This window comes from Tigriopus californicus, chromosome 12, assembly GCF_007210705.1.
Source record: "Tigriopus californicus strain San Diego chromosome 12, Tcal_SD_v2.1, whole genome shotgun sequence".
NCBI lineage: Eukaryota > Metazoa > Arthropoda > Copepoda > Harpacticoida > Harpacticidae > Tigriopus > Tigriopus californicus.
In genome coordinates this window covers 4,482,850-4,494,876 of record NC_081451.1, presented here as the reverse complement: position 1 = coordinate 4,494,876, position 12,027 = coordinate 4,482,850, and the positions used below count along the sequence as shown (strand labels likewise).

Genomic DNA, 12,027 nt, shown 5'->3' with positions numbered 1-12,027 from the left:
GGAAGGGATGATTGGGAAGAGGAAGAGGGTTCGAGGGCTAGAAGCTCACGTCTTGAAAAAGACGTGAGCCGGGGAATATGGGCAGAGGAAGGATTGGAAGGGGAGGTGCATTGAACGGGGCATATCACAGATTCATGGGGGGCCACTGTTCGTGGGCGTAGCCCCGCTCACTGGTATCACAGTTAGTACTATTCTATCGACTTAAAACCATTAAAAACAAGATTCTTGTTGGAGGAGTAAAAAACGCACGTCCGCCATTCGAGGCGTCAGCTGACTCCTTTCAATGTCTTTATCACACTTTTAGGCTATTTCATGTATTTTTGTTTTAAAGAATATTTTTGAACTGCTTTGTTCGTTTTTTTTCATATAGTTGTAGGTGTAGTTGGTTTGCTTGTTCCATTTTATCAGTTTAGCTTTGCAATTTCAGTACAAAATTAGGCTCTAGAACCTTTTTTTCTTCTATTCCATTGACTGTTCCTGTATCTCGATGAGTTGATGTGGGTGCTTCTAGGTATTCGGACGGCACCTAAAGAAGACTCGAGGTTGTCACCAGCCCAGCTGGTGTATGGTACCAGTTTGAGAGTGCCGGGTGTAATATGTGATACCAGTGCTGCAAGTGATTCCCCAGCCAAAGCTTTCCAGGACGTGTTTGAGTCCACTGCAGTTTTGTGCCCTCTCCCACAGCCTTTCATGGCTAAAACCCACATTTATTCCACCTAATCTCAATTCATGCTCGCACGTTTGGTTGAAAATGGACAAGATTCGGTCCTCGCTTACTCAACCCTATGTGGGCCCGTTCAAGGTCATCGAGAGAAATGACAAAACTTTCACCATTCTCGTCAAAAACAAACGTACAACTGTTAGTATTGATCGGTTAAAGCCGGCTTACGGAAGGGACGGTGCAACTTCCCACAAAATATCTACACGCTCTGGAAGAATTGTCAAAAATGCTGTTCCTTTTCAGGCTGGTTGGTTGCCTGGTCTTCCGTTTCTTTTGTTTGCTTTTCTTCTTTATTTTCTTCCGGTTATTTCCGGGGGGGGGGGCGCTGTGTAGCTCCTGCTCGCTTGATTATGAGCTCAGAGCTCCTGCTCAATTAGTGTCAACATGTTATATGATATTGCAGAATAAATCATTCCGGTTACACAAAGCTCCATCGAAGGCACTTTAAACCAAAGAATGAGATTTTTTTTCAGAAATTCGGACTGGAGTCTCTTAGAAAGGATTTGAACTCGAGTCTGGATTCTCCTCAACACTAGTTCGACTTCCATCCTCAAACCAGATTCAATCCTGGTTGTCCATCCTCGTGTAAAGCCGCCCTAAGACCGGCCAAATGTCTGTCTGGCTAAGTTCAAGTTCAAAGATCAACATAGGCCCTTGATTTGAAAGGTTGGAGCAGGGCTTTACACTAGAGAGCTCTAGGCAAGAGGAAATGGAATTGGTTTCAATACTGAAACAAGAATCGTCTATAGGTGTAGCCTTAAACGAACTGATTTTAGTTCTTGAGAAAGTTTGTTCCACACTGGCAATCCCTGAATGTGTTCCAAAAAATGTGGAACATAATCTAACATTCCGAGGCTTAGCAAGCAATTGTTAAAAAAGGATTGCAAACTAGGAAAAAGGCGCCAGAGCAATTTTGAATCCAGTGGTAGTGGCTAGCCTTCAAAGAAAGTTGGATTTGATTCGAGGGAGGATTAAGGCCTCCATTGAGAATGACCAGTTGAAAAAGGAGAGTAGAGTGGTTTAAGAGGTCAGGTCCAATCCTAAATCATTTTTCTCTTCTACAAACTCTAAGAAAAAGATAAAACACCCTGTAAGAGATGGCGGAGAGGTCAGTCGCCAGCCAGGCATGAACGGAGGACACTCATCTGAACATCGTCTTTGGTGGCGTCGAACTTTGAGGCCTGTTTGCACACCTTGAACCTCTTCGCACAATATTGCATTCCAAGAGGGTAAGAAATGGCTGCCAGGGTAAACGGTTTGAACTCCCCCACTAGGGCTCGGGGTGGGGGGAGCAGAACCTGGCGAAGTGGCGCGGCTAAAGATGGTAACGCCAATGACCTTAATCTCGGAATCAACCTTCTTGAAGTCAATGTCCATCTTTAAAGTTTAAAGTTTATCGTATTTGGCAAGAGCCGCCTCAGACGGATTGGACTTCTTGCAGGGGTCGTCACTGAGAACGTCGACGCACTTGAGTTCGAATGTGAGGTGAGCGTCATTCAACTCCAAGTATTTCCCTCGTAGCGCCTGAGTGTCGCCTTGTGGCGTGTTCGCCAGCTGTAGGAGCCGGAGCAGGGTCATGATGCCGTTTTTTGAAGCGGTGATAGAGTGGGACATGGCAACGGGTAGTATAGGTCATGAAAGTCACGGTGATCACCGGCGTCAAGAACGGGGATGACGGCGGCGGCGCGAGGTGGGAGTTGCAGAGCCGGGCGGTGGCGTGGTGGTGGCGCTTAACGAAATCCTGCTGACTGTGCCATGTGAAGTCGGCTACGACAGGGGCGCGGGAAAGGAACGAGGACACAGTTCTAGAGTTTTTTCTGTTACCAGATTTCCTCATGAACGTAAAATAACAATTAAACGACGCAGCCTCATATTTCCTGAATTTTAGTGTGTTAGTGTGTAGCGCTTAGAGACGGTTCTACCTGATTGGCGGTGCGAGATCCAATGGTAAATTGGCAAGCAAAGCATATAGCACTTGAAATTAACCAAGGGACAAAATACTTTAAATGTTTTGTAAAAGTGCCCACTGGGGAATACGAAATCTTCCTCCTTAATTTCGCAATTTCCAGAGTTACCCTCATGTGTCCGAGCATATTTTCAGCAATTTTCGCAAAGTCACGGACTTCTAGAGATGGGGACGAAAATTGTGCTTCTCCTAAGCCATTTACTTAAGTCAAAAATTCTGTAAAAATCCTGGAGGAGATGAAATTAAAGTCATGCGTAAATTCTGATTATTATATGAAATTTAAAGTTTTGACTTGCTCTCAATCACCTACCCAGCTTTTGACAGTCGTCCTTTGAGACGACCCTGTCAATAAATACATGAGCTCAAGATATTTTGCCTTTTTTAGAGGAGATATAGGTTTCTTATTTCATTTTTATACTTCGACGAAAACATGCATGTCGAATTGTTATTGAAAGTCCATTCCTCTTCATTCTAAAGAAAGTACTGTAGCGACCGAAATCAAGCAACACAAATCCTTAATGATTCACTCATATTTTCGTTCAACTATCGATCATAAAGGTCAAAGATGCCACACAAACGTAAACACAGTCGGGGGAATTATCTGTTCTTGCGTCGTAGATTTCAAACATCACCTCTTTCCGGTTTGGTGCGCTGCCTATCAACGGCGTCCTGAACTAAGTTTGGGCGGGAAAATCGAACCATGAAAGCTCTGTAACATCTGGCTCCCTCCAAACCAGTCCTGGTTGGACACCATTCCGGCATCAGATGTTATGCTCTAGATTTGGAGGCGCCGGCCCTTCCAAGTTGGTCTTTCTTGGCAGAAGCGCGAACTTGTTAACCGGGCGATGATATGTTGGAGTATTGAAGTCCTTTAGATTCCGAGCATCTCGATTTCCCGTCCGGATGCGAGCGCTCCTAACCACTCCTTCCTTATCAGGGTAAACTTCAATGATTTTGGCTAGGTTCCACAAATTCCTTGGAAGCTTCTCTTCCTTCAGTAAAACCACGTCTCCTACGCCCAAATTGTCTTGGTTCTTGGTCCATTTCGACCTTGGTTGGAGTGATTCCAGGTATTTTCGTCGAAAACGAACCCAGAATTGTACTGAGTTCTTCGCCATTGTCTTCTACAGTATAAATCATTTTTCTCAAAATTCCCCGGAGGAGGAAGAATCACGCGTGTTTTTTGCGTGAGTAGCATCGCCGGATTCAGGGGAATTGGGCTCATTGGATCGCTTAGTCACTCCGTCGTTAGGGGCCTCGAATTGACAATATTTTCCACTTCACACAACAGAGTTACAAACATCTCGTCATTCAACACATGGCCGTGCTCTTTCATGAGGGAAGACAGAATAGAGCGCACGGACCGTATTTGGCGTTCCCAAACTCCCCCGAAGTTTGATGCAGAGGGTGGGTTTCTTTTCCAATCTTGATATTCTGTCCTCTTTCTTGCAAGAATACAGCGACGGCGTCCTGATTCATCTCCTGCAGGGCTTCCTTACGCTCTCGATTCGCCCCCACAAAGTTGAGCCCATTGTCCGATCGAATGAGTTGTATGGGCCCTCTTCTGGAGATCATTCGTCTTATCGCCGAAATGTAGGATGACGTGTCCAAAGAGCATGCAACCTCTAGATGAATCGCTCTCGAGTTCAAACAAGAGAACATTACGCCATATCTTTTCTCTTCCTTGCTTTTATTGCGGATCGTAAATGGGCCAAAAAAATCCACTCCCACGTAAGAAAATGGAGGAGCGCTTCTTAATCTGTCCAATGGCAAGTCCGCCATGACGGGTTGCTCCTGTTTCTCTCTCAAAAAGCGACATCGAAAGCATTGGGATATGAATTTTCGGACAACCGAATTTCCTTTTGGGATCCAATACCCAGCTAGTCTGATCGCGTTCAAAGTCATTTCCCTTCCAGAATGGGCAACTTCATGATGATAGTGTTTTACGATGAGCTCGGTGACCTTGGCGTGTGTGGGTAAGATAATAGGGTTAACCTCTTCATTGATCAATCGATTGAGCCTTCCTCGCACCCTTAAAATGTCATTCTGGTCTAAGAACGGGGACAATCTGGAGAGAGGGCTTTCTTTTTTGGCCAGTATCTTTTGACGAGCTTTCATTCGGACAGGTTCGCTATTCAAGACAACTTTAAGTTCTCTTGCAAAAAATATTCCTCGCTCCCTTTTTATCACGGCCAATTCAGCCGTACGCAAAGCATCAACGTTCCCAATGTTTTCCGAAAGGGCACCCTTCTTGGTCTTGAGAAAGTGCACAAATCGAATCCAAATTGCGAAAATTCTTCTAATCTTGGACCAACTTGAGCGATGCTCCAACACCATTCCAATGAAGTCATCGCTCTTCACAAGAGTCACACGTACTGTTTTTTCCCTCTTCAGCTCGGGATCTTCCTCGTTCACTCGAAATTCTTCTTTGATTGGCTGTCGCCAAAAGCAATTAGCCTCTCGCAAAAATGGTGGGCCTTGGAACCATCGATGTTGGCTCGTTATTCCCGAGCAGCTTAGGCCTCGGGATGCATCGTCCACTGGGTTTAATTTTGTATCAACATGGCTCCAAGATTCCACAACACTACCCAATCGGATTTTTTCAATTCAGTTGGCCACAAACAGGTGAAATCTTCGTTCTCTATTTGATATATAGCCGAGTACAACGTTACTGTCGGACCAAAAGAAGCGTTTCAGACCAGGCATGTCCATTTCCATCATCACTTGCCCCGCTAACGTGACAGCCAAGACTGCTGCAACTAATTCCATGCGTGGAATAGTCGTTGCGTGTTTGGGAGCTACTCTTGATTTCCCACAAACAAAACTGATTTGCACTTGACCCTCCATGTTCACCAACCACAAATACGAGACTGCACCGTATCCGTAAGAAGAGCCGTCAGCATAGGTGTGCAATTCTGCGCATTCACTTGCCCCAAATTGCAAGGACTTGAAAGATCTGGGAATCGCGATTTCAGAAAGGGCTTTGAGGTCGCTCTACCACAGTAACCACTTCGTCTTAACGTCCAAAGGTACATGCTCGTCCCATCCAAGTCCCAAGGAATGCGCTCCTTTCAGAATGACCCTTCCCCCCAGCACAAAAGGGGCCGTGGCTCCCAAAGGATCGTATATACTTGAGATGACTGACAACATGGCTCGCAGGGTTGTCAGAGGCTCCTTCACATCCACCTAAAAACCAAAGCTGTCAATGTGAGTGTGCCAGATCACTCCCAGGGCCCGTTCAGATGGAAGTTTTGTGTCGTCTAAGGGGAAGGAAGCTCTTCAGGGAAGGATCTCGAATATTTTCGGGTAGGGATTCCAGGAAAGCTCTTGAATTTGACAAAAAATTAGTCAGTCGAAAGCCACCTCTTGCACAAAGTTCCGTCACTTCCTTCGATATTTTGATGGCTCTCTCCACAGTTGGTGCACTCTTGAGACAATCGTCAACATAAAAGTTCCTCAACAACGTTTTTACAGAATCATTGCTAAAATGCGTTGCATTGTCGATAGCCGTGCGCTTTAGGGCATAATTAGAACACCCAGGTGAGCTTCGACCTCCAAAAAGATGACGGGTCATTTCAAAGTCTGCTAATTCCTTCGTCTCGTCATTATCTTGAAACCAAATGAACCTCAAATAGTTCATCTTTTCCTCAGGAACCCTTACTTGGAGGAACATTTGTTCGATGTCGGCAGTAAATGCAATTGGCTCCTTTCTAAATGGCAGAAGCACACCCACCAACTGGTTAGCTAGGTGCGGGCCCGAAAGAAGTTCGTCGTTTATAGACCAGTTCATCACTTTGTTAGCGCAATTGTGGACAACTCAGAGTTTGCCCTTACGAGGGTGATAAACGCCATGGTGGGGAATGTAGTGGCATTTTTTCATCTCTGTGCCAGACAGCTTGTTCCTCTCCACCTGACGAGCATAACCACGATCAATGAGCTTACCCATGAACTCGAAATAATCCTTCTTGTTCGCATCACTTCGTCCAATTTGCTTCATAACACTTTTTGTCCTGGTCATGGCCATGTTGCGACTCTCGGGCAAGATTAGGGGCCGAGTTTTAATTGGCAAAGGTACAACGTAGGCTCCGTCATGGAATGTAGTTCCGTTTTCCACTATTCGAATGAATTCTAAATCTTCAACCGAGATGGTATCTTGAACACCCATAAAGTCAAATGAGGCAGGAGGCTTAGGCATTTTGAAATCAGAATCGGTCAAATTTGACAACATTTCGGCAACACCTAAATCTTTGATTCTTTCTTGACCAACAATTCTAGAGGGATTCGCGATAATTCGGTTGCAGGACATGAATGGCCTCATCTCCGTGGCTCCCATGGGTTCCAAAATACTCCATCCTAGCTTGGTTCGCACAGCGTAAGGAGCAGCAGGGTTCGACTCGTCCGCCACAATAACGTTCAGAGGGCATAATGCCTCCGGAGTGTCGGCGCCAATGAGTAAGATAACTGGGAGACTTGTGTCCATAAGCTTAATATCTTCTACAATCGGCTCAAAAGCAGGCCACAGCCTGGCCAATTCGGTAGTGACAACCTCATTTGATCGCAAGGGAATCTGATCCTTCGTATAAACGGACTTCAGTCTAACTTCTTGGGATTGATCCAGTTTCTGAACGAGAAGCCCAGAAAGAATGGTTGTAGTCGATTGAGCTTCGCAATTAATCGTCTGAATTGATATCTTGGTTTTTGGACCATCAATTTCAAGATGCTCTTTGAGAAAATCAGAGGCAAACGTTCCCGAGCTGAGGGGGTCCAACAAGGCAAGCCCCTCGTCGAACTTCCCAGTATCTGATTGATGATAAACACGTATTCTAGCTACACTCATTGCCACCATGTATCGACTAAGCCAACGGCGTACGTTGTCATAACTTTCTCGTATTTGTTGCCAGGACTTGACGCTCCAGTCTTCTTTTCAATGTGGAGGGTGGTTGGGTGTTTTTCATTACAAGTTTCGCAAACACGTCGTTCGCGACACATCTTTGATATGTACCCCAATTTAAGACAACCCAAGCATGCACCCGTTTTCATAATCAACTCTTGCCTATCGTCAATTGATTTATGAAGATAGGTCTTACATCTTTCAACATCATGATCTTCGTTACATTCGAGGCACGGGCCAGAACGATTGCTTTGAGAACCTGAGATGGCAAAGGCGCTAATTTTCCTGAAGTTGGGCGACTTCCTGGCAACGTATTCAGGTTCGGCAACACGAACTTTTGAGGTTGACTTTAGTGCCTCCTCGCCGTACAGTGGATCATCTGCTCGAATCCACAAACCTTTGATGAAAGCAACGAATTGTTGAAAAGTTGCTTCTTGATTTTCATCGCTTCTGGTCTGGTGGACTATCATTCTCCACGCACATCGACTTCCGTAAGGCAATTTTTGAATCAAATCTGCAATAAATCTTGTAGAATTCAACACTGATTCAACCACAATTAAGGAATATCTGACGAGGGCTCGATGAAACCTTCTCAGTTCGTCAACATTCTGGTCTTTGATTGGGGGCCACTGGCGCAGGTCTTCCAAACATTTGTTAGCGATTCGATGTTCATCTCCATAATGTTCTTGGAGCTGTTGCTTGGCCCGGGCGTAGCAATCTTGATCGCTCAAAAACACGCAACCTTCAATTAGTTCTCGGGGCTCGCCCTCTACTATTTCTAGGAGCCGATTTAGTCGAGAGTTGGGATCTAGAACATTTCGTTCCACCATGTCCTCAACTTGTTTGATAAAGCACTTGAGCGAATAAGGGTCTCCATTGAAGGGTTTGATGGACGACGAGTAGGCCACTTGTCTATTCATCATTTCCATTTGCTTGCTTAGCAAGCTCACTAAACTATTTTCGTCTCTATCTTTGGTGTTTCCAACTGACGATCGAGGAGGGCTGCCCTTCAGAATCACGGAAGGGACTTCGGGGGGAAGAAACGGCTGATCTTGAGTGGGAGTTTCAAACTGCGGTGGGGGCGGAGTCACAAAGTAGCCTCGATCCCCAACATAGAAATCGTTACGTGGGGGGCTTGGGAACGCCCCGCCCGTCACTACCTTGTTCAAGGCTTGAATTTCGGCGGTCCGCCCGCTGAACTCCTTTTTTCGTATTAGATCATCTCGGCGAGCTTTGAACTCGATTTGCCTTTGGGTCTCATTTCTTTCGAGCTCTTGCAATTCCATTTCGACCAAGGCCTCGGCCTGTCGCTTGGCCAGCTCGATTTCGGCATTAGCCTTTCGCTGAGAAGATCCCATCGAGGATCCACCCGATCCACCCGATCCACCACTTCGTTGGCTGCCCAACTCATCGATCTCTTGCAAAAAGCAACTCTCTCTCGCCATCGTCGAGGGGGTGGGTGTGGCTCCCGTGATTGGAGCCATCTCTTGTCAGACCGTAGTTCGTGGCCATCGTGACCACAATCTAACCAACACAGGCCAGGGGATCGCTCGGAGCCGACCGGATCCAATTATTCACATTTAAACGAATTCTTCAAGGTCCTTAAACGATCAATCGAGGTACGACGCCCTCGCTCCAACAGCAATTCGCCTTCGTGTTTACTAGTACTGTAGCGACCGAAATCAAGCAACACAAATCCTTAATGATTCACTCATATTTTCGTTCAACTATCGATCATAAAGGTCAAAGATGCCACACAAACGTAAACACAGTCGGGGGAATTATCTGTTCTTGCGTCGTAGATTTCAAACATCACCTCTTTCCGGTTTGGTGCGCTGCCTATCAACGGCGTCCGGAACTAAGTTTGGGCGGGAAAATCGAACCATGAAAGCTCTGTAACAAGTAGGTTTGGCTTTATCTGCTCTTTGGCAAGGAATTTATTTTGTTTCGTTTAGCTTTAATATCGGACTAATCTCATCCATGTTACTTATATAATTGCTCCCATAATCAATTCATACCCCAACAGGGATTCTAATAATCCAATAATCTTTTAGGGACTTGCTCCTTACATGGTTATTTCATGACGGACTTGGTGCGTTTGCTTAAGGCATCCAATGAATTTATGACAAATCCGGACTAAAAGCCGATTCTAATTGATTCAAGTCCGGCCAGTTTGAAGCTCCATTAGTGTTTTAGGGAAGCATGGAACTTAGGATTAGGGAGGCTGTTATCTTCACCCTCGCACTGAATACTTCAGGCATTTTTCGACCTATTATGGTTCAAAAGCACACCTTTCAAACTATGATGACAAATCATTTCGTAATAAAAATTGATTACGTCATGTCAAAGCAAAACCAAAAACTAAAACGTGCAACGAAAATTAAGATTCAAAACCGCTGTTTATGACCTTTAGGGCTTACTCCGCACTCTTAACAATTACCTGAACAAACAAGTTCGCAAATAAATGCTCCATCCTTGAGTTTATTGCATTCCATTGACCTGAGACGATTATCGCCTTCTTTCAAGAAGAAGCACAGATCATTCGAGTCTGCCTCAACTTCGATGCTGAGAGGATCATAAATAAATGACGTTCCATCGTCCCAGATTAAGACTCCATCACAATCGCTATTATAGCAATCCGATTGGTTCCTATTTTGCAGTCCAACAACGGCTTCATTCACTAAAAATGATACCATAGGAGATACTATCATGCGAAAACGCTTTTCAAAATGATCAGCAAAATTTGTCCCTGGGAGGATTATGCATTGGTTTTTAGTTCGAGAGCATTCAGAAACACATTTAAGATTTAGGGATTTTGTATTTTTGCTTTTTACCTGATCTCTGGGAGAGCTAAAGTTATATGAAATCATCGACGTTTTTAAATTTCAACGATACCTTTTCGATATCTAAAACATGCAACATCAAACAAACAAAGATCCCACGTGCAAACCTTCGTGAGGCCAGGTTACTTTTCATGATTCAGATACCAGTCAAGCTTGCATTCTACAAGAAATTAGTGGACATTGCCTTGATATCTGTGGTTGTGACGAGGAGTTTTACCTTCGGCCCAGGGTACAAAAAAAGGTTTTAACTGTCATAGACATTCAATCTGTAATCAAAATGGCTTATGAAGGGTACATTTTTTGACAAAATAATCAACTTGAATATCCAAAACTTTAACTTTGAAAATGGCAATGTACGCACAACTAGAATATCCCGTTACACCCTGTGTCAATATAAAGTTGTCGTCAATTAGCCACTGATGACGAAAGATCTCTAGTTATGCAAAAGCGTGATCTCAGCCTAAATACGTGTAATTTCACACGTTTAAGATACATTTCAAATATTTACTTTTGCTTTTCCAGTTTACTAAAAAAGCGAATGTTATGGAAGGAAATAAAGCATATGCATTTCCAGAACGTTTAAAACGTCTCAAAAAGTAACTGTGCTGGTCTTAAAATATAAAATAAACAATTCAATCACATTTGTCACCTTTAAGTCAAGAGAACTGAATTATTTTGTAATCAAGCGGGAAATCTGATCGAAACGCCTTTTCTGTTATACCTCTGTTGTCCTTCAACAAGCTCCCCAGGGCATTTAAATTGTCTCCTTTGGTGTTCTGTAGATTCATTAGCTGATGTCCTTTTGCTTGTAAGCAGAAATTCAAAGCTTCATCTCGTGTTTCCAAGTCCTTATTTTCATAAGAAAAGACAAACTGGTCTCCAATTCGCCGAAAGTACACAGGAACGATTGATACAAAAATGAATTTAGATATGTTTCAGCATTATCTTTTCAAGCATTCAACTCAACGTGTGTTGCAATTTTGAAAAAGAAAAACACAAATCAAAAAGCAGGCCAAGACCATTGTTTTTGGAACATTGGTCAATAGGGACTCTCGTCAAACCTGGACCTCAAGGGCGAACAAATTGTTATGGTACTTTTGTGAGGTCGGGCCACCACCTAATTCACACCACAATCACGATCAGAGATGGCAAAATCCACTTCGAAGGAGTTTCTGACACTTTTTTACCTCTATTTTGTCACGTGGTCAAAAATGTTTTTTAATGATTTCCCATCCAAGCCACCTTGTTCAGAGGCAAAAATGAACCTTGAAGGATTACTGTCACTCTCTGCACACATTTTCGACCAAGCAGCCAAAGGTGGTTTTTAATCAGTTTCACACCCTGATAACGGCACTCAACTTATCAACTTAAATCCAGAAGTCAAAAGATTTGACCCAACAAACCAACTTATTAGATTTGGTTCAAGAGTCTTCATTTGGCATATCCTGACAACTGTTCTTGGTTGTGAAGCAATTACTTTACCAAGTGGCATACTATTGCAACATGCCAATAGTCATAAGACTCATCTTTCAAGTCAGTCATTCATATTCATCAAAATATCGAACAACATTTCTTCCGGCATGGGAAATATAGCTAAGTAAGTAAG

At 44.0% G+C, this 12,027-nt stretch overlaps 1 protein-coding gene across 1 annotated transcript in view; it reads right to left on the bottom strand.

Annotated features, from left to right (window-relative positions):
* Positions 1-11,319, bottom strand: part of LOC131891408 (uncharacterized) — a 36,994-nt gene extending 25,675 nt beyond the window's left edge. Inside the window, exons 1-2 of the mRNA XM_059240961.1 lie at positions 11,143-11,319; positions 10,019-10,258 (exon numbers count right to left, since the gene is read on the bottom strand). Of these exons, the coding sequence (XP_059096944.1) occupies positions 10,019-10,258; positions 11,143-11,209 (307 nt within the window). The 5' untranslated portion in view covers positions 11,210-11,319. The remainder of the gene's footprint in view (positions 1-10,018; positions 10,259-11,142) is intronic.
* Positions 11,320-12,027: the final 708 nt, after the last annotated feature.